The 16,360-nt window shown below is 34.9% G+C and overlaps 2 protein-coding genes across 2 annotated transcripts; both read right to left on the reverse strand.

Moving 5' to 3' along the window:
* Positions 1–1,864: 1,864 nt before the first annotated feature.
* Positions 1,865–2,479, reverse strand: LOC116172365. Its single transcript, XM_031489573.1, has 2 exons — positions 2,357–2,479; positions 1,865–2,306 (listed from the first exon to the last, which is right to left on the reverse strand). The coding sequence occupies exons 1-2, from the start codon at positions 2,405–2,407 to the stop codon at positions 1,953–1,955; spliced, it is 405 nt and encodes a 134-aa protein (XP_031345433.1). The 5' UTR covers positions 2,408–2,479; the 3' UTR covers positions 1,865–1,952.
* A 5,889-nt stretch (positions 2,480–8,368) lies between these two features.
* LOC116172604 lies at positions 8,369–9,010 on the reverse strand. The gene is made up of 2 exons (XM_031489843.1): positions 8,871–9,010; positions 8,369–8,816 (listed from the first exon to the last, which is right to left on the reverse strand). The coding sequence occupies exons 1-2, from the start codon at positions 8,919–8,921 to the stop codon at positions 8,463–8,465; spliced, it is 405 nt and encodes a 134-aa protein (XP_031345703.1). The 5' UTR covers positions 8,922–9,010; the 3' UTR covers positions 8,369–8,462.
* Positions 9,011–16,360: the final 7,350 nt, after the last annotated feature.

Genomic DNA, 16,360 nt, shown 5'->3' on the forward strand with positions numbered 1-16,360 from the left:
TTGTTTACGTTTTGACTTGGGAGTTAATTATTTACCTCCTTAAATAGTTCCCACTTCGACAGTTTATCATGCCTAATAGTATATTTTCGGCCCCTGCATGGGATGTAAGTTTTTTTTGTTTATTGTTTGCAAAAAATTTGCATAATGAATTCGGTATTTATTTTTGATTAATTGAAATTCCTTTTGTACAGAGATTTTTAGATTTTTAATTACACAATTGCAGGAATCGATGAGAGTCTGTTGTACGGTACTTCCACGTTTTTTAGTGTTGAGTATTTGTAATTGGCAATGTATCTAATATATTCAGGAAGCAGTTGACCGTCTAAGGGGAATCAGCATACATTAAACTGGCTGCTATTTATAAGCAAATTAACTGTGATGAAAATATCCATAATCAACCATAAAGTATGGAACAAACAGTTGCAGTTTCGCCCGAGTTTATGAAGCATTTAGAAAAGTTCTGAAGGGGCTCAACAATATTGGATTTCATCAGGATTGCATGCGTTTTCAAAAGGTTCGAAAAGAAGGTCAGCTGCATTCCCTGATCGAACAATGAAAATAGTCGAAATTTGAAAAGATTTTCTGTACGAATGCATTGTTCTAACCCCGAGCTATCCAGAACTTTCAGTTCAGTAGATTTTGTACCAATCTCTGATGTGTTCAAAGCAGTTACTCACACCTTTCTAAGAAACGTGTAACATTTTCTAGGAATAGTATATTTATTCATAATAACAAAAATGAAAAGTGCAGTGTTTGCTAGCACAGTAATTTAACTAATAAATGGTTAAAGTGATTGAAAATAATTAGTTACACGTTTTTGCTGCATAAATAATTAATTTTTACATCTCTTGGTTCACACGATTTTTGTTAGGCACTCATCCAAGTTGCAATTATAATACTATAATTTCATTATATTTTTGTTGATAAAACTTTGTGCTGACAGCCGTTGTTCTAGAAATCTAGACAGTTTATTTCTTACTGCTTTTTTCCCGTTTTGTTCTCATCTCTTAGCAACTTTGCTTAAAAGTAGTAATTAAGTCATCAGTATCACAACGTTTTCAACGACCTACCCTTTTTTAAATAAATACTTTAACAACGCTCAGAAACGCTACCACGTCAACAAGCAGGAGGTGCTTAGCCGTAGTGAGGGCCATAAAATGATATTGCGGCTCGAAGGGTTCACATTTGACGTAATTCACTGCCCTGGAAAAGACAAAAAAAGAAAAATCCCGACTATGTAGCTCAGTGATAGAGCGTTGGGCTACATAAAATGGAGATCGGGCGTTCAAACCTGAGCTGAGGTAAGAATTTTTAATCTGTGCATAGATGGGAATTTCTTTAGATCACTTTCGAGCATTCTGCCGGCTACTCCGAATTAGGTTTTCCTGCCATTTTGATTTGTAAGGTAAATGCCGGAGTAGTATAGAACAGGGGCACATCTAAAAAGCATTATGCGGGTCACTCTGTAATTGGGCCGAAGCATATTGAGGGCCGAGAACAAGAGAGCGACAATAAATAAATAAAATGAACTGTCGCCTGTCGCACTACTCGTCGACAGAAGAAGCAAACGAAGCTACGTCAGAGGACCTACCACAACGTTCAGCGGGCCCCCGAGGAACAAAGGCAACAGAAAAGGCTACAACCAAACACTTCCACTGGCAAAAGATAGGCAAACTTATGCGGGAGTACGTGAGGAACTGTTGGATCTGCGCCGCCACCAATCGAGGACTGATACAAGATGCTACCTTCCGACCACTCCACCGAGATCATGTCCGTGGACCTTATGGGACTGTACACCGCAGCGAACACCGGCAACAGGATCGTTCCCGTCGTAACAGACCTCTACAGTGGAACTAGACTAGACTAATCAACAACAGCAATTTATTTACATGATGTACATAGAAGGTGCTTGTTCAAAGTACGTAATCGATTCGTTAAGCTACGATATTCAATTATCGACGCATTGATGAAAGTTGGTCGTCTACTGCGCACTTAACTGCCAAGTAGGCCTTTCTACATATTTCTGGTTCAGAGGCAACTAAATCTATACAAAACTTTATCAAATCCGGTGTCACGTGGAGAGCTTGCGATAAAGTATCGAAGTTAAGATTGTCTTCATCTGCTGTCAACCACCCGTTCTGTTTAAAAACACATTTCAGGTAGCAGTGAAAGTCTCCCTCGTCTGGAAAATTTATTTCCCTAAACATTAACCTCGGAATCATGGGATCCACGCCCGCCTCTTCGACACACTTATCAAAATGTGGGATGTGATAGTTTTCCCAGGCAATGATAACGTCTGGTCGTAGCTTTAAAATAGTCCAATCAATCATAGTGAGCGACAAAGTAATTCACCTACCTTCATCTCTACCGAAGCCATTAGGAGGCACCACACTATAAAGATTTTCATTCTATATAGACTATGATTACAGATTGATACAATCTCTTGAATATCAGAGCTATTTATTTGCTGTGTCGAATCGTGTGAGCTGAGTACAATTCCCACCTTGACAACTTTGATCTTCGTACCCTGAAAAACATTGAAATATTGATCCATATCTTTCATGTGAAGGTTGAATAAATTCATAAATAAAACCTTCATTACACGGTGTAGAATAACTAATGTAAATAATGAAATTGAATTTGTTTCATTTTGTCGCAAGTCTGTGAAACTGTATTGTATGAAAAATGATTGGGGCAATTTAAATTGCAATATCTGAATCATGGTCTTTTTCCGCATGGATCGACTATGACTAATCTTCATCTGTTTGGACGAACAAGTACGTATATCCAGATTTTAAAAAAAAACCTTTGATCAAATATACTGTGATCAATTTTGATGAAACTTTCATACAGGACAAAATTCAAAACATATTATTCCGATCTCTGGTGTCCCGAAAGGGTAAAACCTAGGCCTTTTCTATTCTTTTATGAAACTAAAACCTATATTTTGTTACAGGTATTATAAACCACAAGTTACCTATCATATTTATTCTAAATCTATTACCTAATGAGTTAACTTTAATTTAAATTGATAAATATTTTATTTTGTTATAACCCCTACTTTCACCCTCTATTAAATTTAATTGTGATCTATCATTGGTATTTTCTATTCGGACAATAAAGTATAGATTACATACAATGTGTCTACTAAAGCTGGTGCCAAATGGAAAAGTTTTGCAATAAAAATCTCTGCTTTTAAAAGTAGTACCTAATAATATTCAGCTATTTACATTTGATATTGAATATACGGAGAGCTGTCTGTCTCTTGTATCTCTGAGTGGCGTAATTTTTCTCAGTTTTGTAAGGTCTTCAAGATGTAACGTTCATAAAGGTTTTTTTCGTGATTTTACAGGCAGGATAAGGGTGAAGATGATATTAAGTTCTGCATTTCTCTGTAAAGGGTTTAAAATACTATAAGATTGCGGCTGTTGCTAAATGCAAAAATAGAATAAATACAAAAGGGCTAAAGTGCCTTTTAATCCTCAACCAGTTCCCAATAGACAAACAACATTTGCAAGTAATATTAGGTACTTGCGTAGGTACATTTTTAGAATAAAACCAATGCCAAGAAGGATTTTCGTCATCATGTTGGCAATTTATTCAGCGCCGAATCCCATACAATGTGCAAACTCTTCTATAGTCAAAATGTGCTTTAGGCATAACTGATCTTCATCAAGCGTTTTGAAAAAAAGATACTGTAAATTCTCTCACAGCTTTTTTGCCCAGTACCGATGAACTCCTCTGCCTAGGAGATTTCAGCATAGACCTCCTAAAATTTAATGATGTGCAGTGTGTACAATTTAATGTGATGATTGATGCCCTTGGCTTGACGCAAATTATATCAGAACCCACAAGAATTACTCGAGATTCGGCTTCGCTAATAGACTTAATTTTAGTACATAATAATCAATCTGATAGCTCAAAATTAGTGCATTGTGGCGTTGTCGATATGCATCATGTTTCCGATCACTCATTGATATATTGCGATTATCCCTTACATGACAATTTAACTAAATACAATACTTTCTATACTTACCGCAGTTTTGAATATTTTGATCTCAATGATTTCCAAAATGATCTAGAATCTATTAATTGGCACATGATTTACGAAATGCATGATATTAACGATAAAATTGAGTTTCTTAACGAGTCCATTCTCTCCCTGTTTAATAGGCATGCCTTTATAAAAACTATAAAAATTTCTAAACCATATGCCCCTTGGCTTACAAATAACGTCAAATTTATGATGGGGCTAAGAGTCAAAGCATATAGGAAATTTAAACGTACACACAAAGCAGCCCACTGGGAATATTACAAAACGTTACGTAACTATACATCTTTTGCAATTAAGCAAGATAAAAAAGCGTATCTGGAATACAAGCTTCGTAATACTTCCTCTAGAAATTTATGGAAAGAACTAAAAAAATTAGACATTTACAGCAGAGCTAAAACAAAGCATTTACCTTCTCATCTACAAGACGTTAATCAAATTAATTCAAATTTCCTTAGCACATGCAGTGCAAATGATGATGTCGGGCTCACAAATTTTTGTAATGGTGTTCTTAAGTGCAACATTACATCCAAACTAAAGTTTTCAGGTGTGTCGGAAACAGAGGTGCTCAAATACTTAATGAGTATCAAAACTAATGCTGTGGGGTGTGATGGTATTGGTGTTAGAATGCTGATATTGTGCTGTCCATTTGCTGCTCCTTTTATGACCCACATTATAAATTCCTGTCTAAAAAATAGCGTGTGTCCAGATATCTGGAAATGTGCTAACGTTATTCCCCTACCTAAAATTAATAATCCACAAGAATTTAAAGATCTACGACCCTAAAATTAATAATCCACAAGAATTTAAAGATCTACGACCCATTAGCATCCTGCCGGTATTGTCTAAAGTTTTTGAAAAGATTGTGGCACAGCAAATTACTTCACATCTTAATAGGTACCATATTCTCCCAGATGGACAATCAGGATTTAGGAAAGGTTATAGCTGCACCACAGCATTGCTTAACATTACTGACGATATCCTGGCTGCCACTGATAAGGGTATGTTAACCGCTCTAGTAATGTTAGACTACTCCAAAGCATTCGACACCATCAGTCATCGCACTCTTGTAGCAATTTTGCATTTTGTTGGATTGGATACTGCGGCCATCGCACTTATTGGTAATTACCTACATTGTCGTCCGCAAAGAGTTATTTTAAATAATGCTACATCCATGTTTCTTCTCATTACAGGAGGTGTACCCCAAGGATCAATTCTTGGTCCCTTGTTGTATACTATATATACATGTAATTTCGGTAGCTGTTTACGACAATGCAGATATAATTTATACGCGGATGACACCCAACTGCATCACACATTTCACGAAAATGATATTGGCACTGCAATCTATGCTATTAATAAAGATGTGGAGTGTTTAGTTGAATTTTCCAAATCGCATGGGTTAAACATCAATCCTAACAAAACTACAGTCTTGCTTTTTGGGAAAGACAAAATTAAACAAAGAGTAGCTAGCCGTATTTCAAATGCAATTGTTGTTAAAGGTGTCAATATTCAGATTTCGGATGTCGCTAAAAATCTTGGATTGATGATCGACTCTAAGTTAAGATTTTCAGATCACATTTCCTTGTGCATAAAGAAAGCTATTTGTAATCTTAAACTAATTTATAACCAAAGAAACTTTTTAAACAGTAAAACTAAAATGCTTCTTTGTGAATCGCTAGTTTTGTCCCAATTTAATTTCTGTGATGCTGTGTATGGGCCCTGTCTTGATAGTGCTACCGAAAAAAGGATTCAAAAAATACAAAATTCTTGCTTACGGTTAATTTTTGGCATTCGTAAGTATGAATCAGTTGAGTACAAGTTGTTGGAAACGAATTGGTTGAACATGTATAACAGAAGAAGGCTACATGCAGCATGTTTATATCACCAGATAATTACTACCAAAACTCCCTCCTATCTCTATAATAAAATACAGTTCTCATCACAACTTCATGATTTCTGTTTAAGAAATAAAAGTTTACTCATTATACCTAACCATAAATCGCAGCTATACAAGCGATCTTTTTTATATAATATTGCGAAGTATTATAATGAGTTACCTGATTTGTTTAAAACCTTAGCCTCTGATCATTTTAAGCTACATGTACGCCATTTCCTCATTAGCAGACAGTAATTTACTCTCATCTTGGGATTAAGTGGTAGAACAGTCGCCTAATTTTGGCAAGACTGAACTTCGTCCCTTTGGACACTCCTTTTCTTCTTTTTTTTAAAAATTGTTTTCTTGTTTTGTTATTATATAGGTATTATTGAGGTGGAAGTATGTCCAATAAATGGGTTATTATTATTATTATTATTATTATTATTAAATATAAAGCACATAATTAATCTAGCAAAGCTTACCATATTAGCGGTATTGTCTTTTTGGTTCACCATTACGGGTGAATTTCAACTATGTTTCGAACTAAAGAAAAGCAGCATTGCTTAAGATAACAAATTAGGTTAATGTGCCTAAGCATTACCAGTGTAAACAATTAAAAATCTCGTAGATTTCACAAAGGCTATCAATGTTTCAATTTCTCTTGATGTGGTCTGGCTTAATTGACTAATTACCTAATGAAATTGTTTGCCTGTTGCAAATCCTGATTTTGATTTGCTTTTCGATTTCAATGCTTTATATTAAAAGGAATTAATTGAGAGGTGAATAATAAGACAATGAAAATGAATAAGTTTTCAATTATCTAAGCTTAAGCAATTCATTTTTTTCCTGTTACCTACTGTAATGTTAAAGCTAGTACTTGAACGTTTTTTGCAATTTTACCAGCTGTTGCGCTCTTGCAGAGCTGGTGTTACTGTTGAACACGCGGAAGAAGATACTGATGTGCCGATTGCCAGGACAGCGATTTAAGTGAGCTTAAAATTTAATGCTGTTTCCGTAGTTGGCGAAGACGTTGATTTACTTGTTTTGCTGTCCTCACTAGCACCTTCTCAACATCTACCTTCACAAAGAGGCAGAATAGCTGGAAGATTATTATATTCCGCCAATAGTTTGAAACAAGAAGAAGTCGTTGAGAACATTCTGTTTCCCCATGCGTTTAGTAGCTATGACATGACATCTTCGACCAAGGAAGAATAACATTTTGTTCGCGTCTCCAGAAATCAACAGGATTGGGTTATCAGAAACAGAAAAAATCCGCTGTAACTCATAAAAGCAGTCATTATCAACACGTGTCATAGTTCGGAAATTCCTAAACATAACGCAGGATACTAGATACTAAATACACACATGAACTACAAAGTATACATGTAAAATACAGTACTGGGTCACAACATACTGTAATATTTCTACCTCTAACTATTCAATACTTTAACCCAAACAAGCACACAAATACTACTTACTGAACAAACAAGTACAAGTACAAATAATACAACATACACTAGTCAGAGATTCGCCCATTAAAGTTACACGTCCTAGCAAAAAATGTCTTCCACTCAGAAACGCACCACATTATCACGACCCTTCATATTCAACCCAAACGCAAATCCAAAGTAACACACAGTAAACAACACAAATTAATTAAAATTATATACGTTTGCAGGCAATGATATAAAAAAAAGTAAGACTAGACTAAGTAGACCAGAGCTGGGATAGTTACTTGTAAAATGGAACTAGTTACAAGTTACAAGTTACTAGTTACTTTTTAGAAAGTATCTAAGTTACTTGTAAAAAGTTACTTTTCATATAAAGGTAACTAAGTTTCTAAATAAATTAAGTTACTTTTAAAAAGTAATTTAGTTTCTTCTAAATTCCTTCTAAGTTACATTTTGTATAAATGAAAATGACACATAACAATTTCTTTATTCTCAAAATAACAGAATATTTATATAGTAAAAATGCCAGTAGAAAAACGTATTTATCTTGGAGAGACATAAGCGCTATAGCCGTTTGTCTTTAATAACACTAAATTTTCGAAATTTCTGTCCGAAAGGTTGTTTCTTCTTGGCGAATCGATAAATGTTGCAAACGAAAACATGCTGAACAGCACTACATATAAAAGAGTTTCTTCTTTCAGGTAACATGTGATATCCAAGTAGTCTCAACTCACTAGTCACGTGCCACGTAACTACGTTTTGTAACTCAAGTTACTTTCCTAAAGTAACAGTTACAAGTTACTTCGTAAAAGTAACTAGTTCCAATATACTTTTAAGTTATTTAAAAAAAGAACTAGTTACAAGTAACCAAGTTACACTTAAGTAACTTAAATACTTTCAAGGAACTTAAATACTAATTACTCCCAGCTCTGGACTAGACCATTACTTGACAAAACGGACGACATACAGACAGATACTAATCGTTACTTGATCTTAATCCGTGCATTTATTTCTTTACACGATCGATATACAGGATGTTTGCTTAAAGTACGTAACCGATCCCTTAGACTACAATATTCAGTTATCGACGCATTGATGAGAGTTGGTCGTCTACTGCGCACTTAACTGTCAAGTAGGCCTTTCTACATATTTCTGGTTCAGAGGCAACTAATTCACCACAAAACTGTAACAAATCCGGCTTCACGTGGAGAGCTTGCAGTATAGCAACGGAGTCGATATCGTCTTCGTCTTCTGTCAACCACCCGTTGTGTTTAAAGATACATCTCAGGTAGCAGTGAAAGTCTTCCTCGTCTGGAAAATTTATTTCCCTAAACATTAACCTTGGAATCATGGGATCCACGCCCGCCTCTTGGACACACTCATCGAAATGCGGGATGTGATAGTTTTCCCATGCAATGATAACTTCTGGTCGTAGCTTTAAAATTGACGAATCAATCACAGTGAGCGACAAAGTACCTGATTCACCTACCTTCATCTCTACCGAAACCATTAAGAGGCACCACACTATACAGATTTTCATTCTATATAGACCATAGAATTGACTGATACATTTTTTTGAATAACAGACCTATTTATTTGCTTTGTCGAATCGCGTGAGATGAAAACATTCGTACCATGAGAAACAGTATAAATAAAACCTTTATTACACGGTATAGAATAACTAATGCAAATAAATAAATAAAATTTGTTACATTTTTTATGCAACTCTTTCCAACTTACCGCAAGTCTGTGAAATTGTATATTGTATGAGCAATTATTTCAGCAATATAAATTGCAAATATCTGAACATCAGCATGGTTTTGTTCCGCATCGACTATCACTAATCTTATTTGCTTAATTTAGAATTGTTCGAAAACTAGACCGACAAGCATAATTCCATGTAAAATTAATCAAAATATATTTTTGATTACAAGTATTATAAATCACAAATTATCATATTTATTATGAATCTATTATTACCTTTTAATTTTAATTATTTAAATATTTTATTTTATTGTAACTCCCACTCGCTCCCTTTAGATCCTGCTTTAGATAATTTTATTTAATAGCCTCTTATCATTGGGTTCATTATGAACAGTGTCCTAATTAAGGTGGCGTCATACAAAATCTTTCTTGTTATAAGTTTTACGAAAAAGGTTATTCTTTATAAAAATCTCTGCTTTTAAAAATATATAGTCATATTCAGCTATTTAGATAGACGGGGTGTCCAGAATTTTAAAAAAATCGATAAGAATATTTTGACCATTTGAATTTTAAATTAAATTGTGCAAATCCTACTTGTAAAACGCGTTAAAAAAACGCTATATTACGCTATATTTTTTATCATCTTTCAGAAACTTTCATTTTTCTATCGATGTCGATGTCGATTTTAAAAGTAAAAATATACTAGTGTTTGCTATATTTTCTGGTTTTTTCTGTGATTTTCTATGCATTTTAGAAGCAAGATAAGGATAAAGATGATGTGGTTTCGCATTTCTCTGTAAGGCGTTTAAAATACCAAGATTGGGGCTGTTGCTAAATTCAAAAATGGTGTAATTATAATAGGACTAAAGTGCCTTTTAATCCTCAACCAGTTCCAAATGAATTAACAACATTTGCAAGTACTATTAGGCACTTGACGTACATTTTTTGAATAAAACCATTACCAAAAAGTATTCTCGTGATTATGTTTGTCCATTTATTCAGTCCCGAATCGTATACATTGTGCAAACTCTTCTATAGTCAAAATTTGCTTTAGGCAATTGAAAACCTTCATAGTTTTTTGAAAAAAAATACTATAAATATGAATTTAGCAAAGCTCACCATATTGCCAGTATTGTCTTTTTGATTCACCATTACGGGTGAATTTCAATTATATTTCGATTTAAAGGAACGCAGCATTGCTTAAGATAGCAAATTACGTTAATGTGCCTAGGCATTACTCACGGTTACAAAAATCTAATATAAAAAAATCTCGTGTCACCGTGTTTATTGTCGCACTCCTACGAAACGGATCGACCGAGTTTTATGAAATTTTGTGTATATTCAGTAGGTATCAGCATTGCCCGTAATAGTATACTTATTTCATACCGTTTGATGATTGTATAATTCGCCGAGCGTATGTCTCATCCCATCCAAGAAAACGAAATTCTGCGAAGGCGACCAATGTTGCAGTTCCTCTTGATGATGTGGTCTGGCCCTGGGTCTGGCTTAATTGGTTAATTAATGAAATTGTTTACCTGCCTCGACTTCTGATTTTGCTTTGCTATTCGATTTCAATGCTTTATGGTAAAAGGAATTGATTGACGGCCGGTTGCAGGAAAGCGAATTATAATCAAAATTCTAGATTATTTGCCAAATTTGAGTTTAAATAAGAATTTTGACATTTGATTGGCTGCTTACTGCTGTATAAAAAGCAATCAAGGATTCCGATATGTGCGGTCATCAAGAGTAGACGTGTATTTCGTGCGCTGCGTGAGCTTTTAATAAAAGTTAATTCCAGTTCTACTTAATTTTGAATTATTTCTGTCTTTAGTTACAAACTGTGTAAATATGCCGGTTTCGGGTAAGCAACAGGACGAAATCAATGCGTTACTAAATGATAAGATTAAAGAATTATTTACAAGTGAGACATTTTTAAACGAAGTTGTGAAAGGCGTATCATCACTAATCCTTCAGGACTTAGATGCGGAGTTGGAGCAAATAACAAAAAAAGTGGAAGTTTTAGAAGAGGAAAACAAAGACCTCAGGAAAATGAATGCCAACCTAAACATCGCTATTGATAACATGGAGCAATATTCTAGACGTAATTGTTTGAAGGTTTTTGGTTTACCAGAAACACCACAAGAAAATACAGATGAGGTCCTGTTAGACCTCTTTAAAAATCATATGCACTTATCAATTTCGCCGAGTGATATTGATAGGTCACATCGCACAGGACGCATGGACAGCATACAAACGCGCTCCAATTCCAAGGTTAAATGCCGCCCCATAATTGTCAAATTTACCTCCTATAATGCGAGGGAAAAAGTTTTTAAAAATAAAAAATTGTTAAAAAGTTCAGGTGTTATAATACGCGAAAATCTCACTCAACTAAGAGCAAATGTTTTAAAATCCGCTATAAACAAATTCAATTATAAAAATGTGTGGACATATGATGGAAAAATATTTATCAAGTTGAAGAACAAGCTGTACGTCGTAACGTCATCAGAAGAGCTGGATAAGATAAAAGAATAGGTGCTCATCACGCGCGCATACCGTTATACGTGTCTATAGGATAGACAATCAAATTTTTTGCCTACTATATTGTATTAGAGTTATATTTCGTTTTTTTAGTTATATTCACACAACAGTAATTAGATTTTCTATTTCATTAATTAGAGTTACGTTTTTTTTTTCTTTGTGCATTCTTACAAGCAACTTGTTGAGATAGAAATATTGTAATCCTTGATTTGCATTTTTTCGTTGAATTGTATATACTTACTCGTATAACAGGAACGTGTTTCTATTTTGTAATTTTTGTGTATTCTATGTATTATGAAGTGATATCAGCATAAAGCAATTTATCGATTACCTGTAACAATAATGTTCGCAATCATTTACTTATGTTTATAATTCATGATGCTCATTCCATTTCTTCAAACATGAATGTAACAATTGGGTACTAATTTTTTATTTTTTTTTACTTCTTTTTCACATCTTCCTATTCAAAATTATAATTTGGCATTTTTTTTAGGCATGAATAACATCAAATGCGCGCACTTGAATGTCAGATCGCTAACATCTAATTTTGAAGATTTTAGAGATTGTGTGACTGGTAATGATTATGATATTGTAGCTGTTACTGAATCATGGCTTAATTCCAATACCGATGATGCTACTGTAAGTATACCGAATTATGTGCTGTGTAGGAAAGATCGGCTGAGTAGAGGAGGTGGTGTTTGTTTGTATATAAAAAAGCAATTTACTAATTATACGGTTTTGAGAACCAATAATCTAATAGAGCAATTGTGGGTAAAAATTGCAATTCGTAGAACCATATTGATATTTGGTGTAGTCTATCGACCGCCTAACGGTAACTGTGGAGAATTTTTCCACTATCTTGAAGGAGATTTGTCTCTACTACTCCCTACTTGCAATGAATTGTTTTGCTTAGGTGACCTTAACATTAACATACTTGATTGTAATAATAAATCAGCTATAGGGATCTGAGGTCGCTTCTTAAAAATATGGGTTTGGTACAAGTAATTGATGAACCGACGCGTATCTCGCATCGATCAATCACGCTAATAGATGTTATTATAACTACATATAATGATATTAAAATTAAAGGGACAATTCACTTGCCAAGTGTATCTGACCATGAATTGATTTATTGCCACATACCCGTGCAAAGGGTGACTTCTGCTCAAAACATATACACTTACAGAGATTTTACACAGTTTAGTTACACCCGGTTTAAAAGCGATCTTATGTCGATTCCATGGAAATGTGTAATTGAGGCGTCAGATATAAATACGAAAGTAGACATTTTCAATGAGAATCTACTGACACTTTTTAACTTGCACGTGCCTCTGAAAACGTCTAGGTTTTCAAAACCACATGCTCCTTGGCTCACTGACGGTATAAGGCAATTATTTGCAATTAGGCAGGTTGCTCTTAATAATTATAAAAAGTCAAGGCATCAAGTTGATTGGAACGTCTATAAATCTATCCGAAACTTTGTTACCGTAGCTGTTAAAAAGCAGCAACGCAAATATTACCAAGAGCGTTTCAGTGAACATCATAATAATCTCTGGAAAGAGTTTCGTAATTTAAATAAAACAAATAAATCAAAACCCATACCCAACGAGTTGTCCGACGTAGAGAAATTGAATCAGTACTTCACAAATTCAGCAGCTAGACTACTTGGTGACACTACCGCTTTGGAAACGTTTTATGAAGGACATAGAGCAAGTTCTATATCCACAATTTTCAGTTTCAACACGGTTTCCGAGGATGAAATCTTTAGGATAATCCGGTCAATTAAATCAAAGGCAATTGGTATTGATGGGATTGGGATTAATCTGATTAACTGGTGTATTCCGTATCTGCTTCCAATAATTACGCATTTAATAAATTTTTGTATTACGCATTCCACTTTTCCAAAATGTTGGAAGCAGGCACGAATAATTCCGTTGCCTAAAATTTCAAACCCCACTTTACTTAAACACCTGCGCCCGATTAGTATATTGCCTACCTTATCTAAAGTTATGGAGAGAGTAATTGCCCTGCAACTTTCGTCGCATTTGTGTTTCAATAAAATTATTCCCAACGTACAGTCAGGCTTTAAAGTTGGTCACAGTTGCAATACAGCCTTGCTAAAAATAGTGGACGACATAATGATTGCTTCAGATAAGGGACACTTGACTACTCTGGTGTTGTTAGATTTTACGAAAGCTTTCGACACAATTAACCACAAACTGCTCATTTCCATCTTACATTACTCGGGACTATCACATACAGCCAGGAAGTTTATGATTAGTTATTTGGAGGATAGAGTCCAAGCGGTGTCGACTGCAGGTATTATGTCTAAATTTCTTCACACTAGTTGCGGTGTACCGCAAGGCTCCGTATTGGGTCCAATCTTGTTCAACATCTATATTTCTACGTTTCCCCTTGCACTAAAGCATTGTACTTCTCATTTCTATGCGGATGATGCGCAGTTATACTACTCTTTTGACCCATCGGAAGTACAGTTAGCATGCCATAGAATTAATGAAGATCTAACGCGTATTGCTAATGTTTCGAAGGATCATGGACTCTTCCTTAATTCGGTCAAAACGCAAGCGATTCTCTTTGGTAGGGATAAACATAGATTAGAAGCGAAGGGTTACGTACAAATAGCCATAGGTGGAAAGGCAATATCCATAGAAGATTGTGTAAACAATTTGGGATTAGTGGTTGATTCAAATCTGCGGTTTAAAAATCATATATCCCGATGTATACAACGTGGTTATGCGAGTTTGAAGATTATTTACCGCACTAGACACTTGCTTACTCGTATGCCGAAAGCTACTCTATGTAACGGCATGGTGCTGTCTGGTCTAAATTATTGTGATACTGTCTATGGCCCCTTCCTTGACTCAGCAGATATAAGAAAGATACAATTGCTGCAAAATTCCTGTCTAAGACTTATATTTGGAGTCAGGAAATTTGAACCAATTAGTTACAAATTAAAGGAATTAAAATGGCTTAATATGAAAAATCGGAGGTTTTTGCATGCTGCCACGGTATTCCATAATATTATAATCAACAGGTCGCCATCTTATCTGTATGAAAAGATTACCTTTAGGACGGATGTCCATAATCTGAATTTAAGGTTTAAGGGGCTATTAACACCGCCAACACATGTTACTCAATTTTTTAAACGTTCCTTTTCTTATTGCATTGCAAATATTTACAATAACTTACCCGAAAACCTTAAAAAACTTTCTTTAATTTCATTCAAGTGTAAGCTACGGAAATTCCTGCTTGAAAATCAGTCACGTGCCTAAACTTCAAATATTATTTTTTTTGTTTGTTACATTTATTTTTTTTTTCTAGTTCACATTCATACTTTTTTATTTATTTTAATTTAGTAATTCTAATTAGTTTTCATACCAAATAGAATATGTCTATACTAGGTATCGGAATAATTTCTAGGGTTAAGTGTAAAAACAGGCAGCGGTTTTTTTCTGCTGCACTGAACTTCGCCCTTGCTTGAAAGTCCTTTTGTTATTTTTTCTCTATTTCCTCAAATAAAGCCAATATTATTATTATTATTATTAATGTCTTAATACCGGATTAAACAATAATCCTGGATTATTTTTTTGTGCTACTGGCCGTTAGAGGTGAATAATAAGACAATGAAGACTACTCCCATAAAAATCAGTAACTTCTCAATGATCTAAGCAATTTTTTCCTGTTACTGTAATGTTAAAGGTAATACTTGGACTAGCTTTTTTCTGCAATTTTACTCCCGCTATCACACTCTTGCAGAGTACGGATCGATTGTCATGATCATTGGCGTAGACTGTAGGGGTTCTAGATTTGATGTATGTTTCTCATTTTATATTTCATTAAGTATATTAGTTTCCCTTCAACCTTCCTAGATGTAAGAAAGTACAAAACAAACCCTGGATATATACATTTTTGACCCATTTTATGGGCGGGTATTGAAATGCTACCTTGCACTTAAGAAACCCGCTATAGCAAGTGCCGTCCAGGGTTGCGGGGGTGGCGGCATAGCTGAAATTGAACCTTAGGGTGTCTAGAACATCATCTGAAAGTTTCATAAAGTTATCACAAAATGCAAGGTTGAAACCTATTTTGACTCTTAACCCCCTGCACTAGCTAGCGGATTTATAAGCAATTGTTCTCGTTGCCATTCCTGTCATCTGTCTTTTGCTATTTTGGTGTGGATAGTTTGTACAGTTTTTACCTACTGTCTTCCCTGGATTGTTCGAGGGTATTTATCAAATTTTAATCAGCAAGTAGCTTATGTATCTTATTATCGGGAATCTGTATGCGAGGTCTCTATTTCCTATCCAGCACCAGTCCCAGAAACTTTACTTCCTCCTTGTATGTTATAGTGTACTTTTTTATATGGAGCACCGGCTTCCTCAGTCTGTAAAAGCGTCGGTCTGTAAGAAAACTTGACACTGATAGTGGAAGATGACTTTTGAGTTTCCAGTTTTTCATCTCTCAAGAATTCCCCATCTCCAGGTGAAATCGCACGCTTTTTTCTGGATCGACGAACACTGCAAGAAGGAATTTCCGTTAGTCGAAGGCTTTAAGTGAACTAGGTAGTCTAATGTGGATCGACACATTCGAAAGTCAGCTTGGTAAGTACTCATTTATCTATTTGTTTTCTAGTATAGCGTTTATTAGACTAGCTTACCTAAACACTTCTGGGACTAGAGCTTTTACACTTAGCTGTGGAGGCAGAGGCTCGGAAGG

Source organism: Photinus pyralis, unplaced genomic scaffold (genome assembly GCF_008802855.1).
Source record: "Photinus pyralis isolate 1611_PpyrPB1 unplaced genomic scaffold, Ppyr1.3 Ppyr1.4_LG5, whole genome shotgun sequence".
Classification (NCBI taxonomy): Eukaryota; Metazoa; Arthropoda; class Insecta; order Coleoptera; family Lampyridae; genus Photinus; species Photinus pyralis.

Coding starts and splice junctions, on each gene's coding strand:
- LOC116172365 (XM_031489573.1), bottom strand. CDS start 2,407: ATGAAAATCTTTATAGTGTGGTGCCTCCTAATGGCTTCGGTAGAGATG. Junction 2,307..2,356: donor TGGCTTCGGTAGAGATGAAG/GTAGGTGAATTA, acceptor ACTATTTTAAAG/CTACGACCAGACGTTATCAT.
- LOC116172604 (XM_031489843.1), bottom strand. CDS start 8,921: ATGAAAATCTGTATAGTGTGGTGCCTCTTAATGGTTTCGGTAGAGATG. Junction 8,817..8,870: donor TGGTTTCGGTAGAGATGAAG/GTAGGTGAATCA, acceptor TCAATTTTAAAG/CTACGACCAGAAGTTATCAT.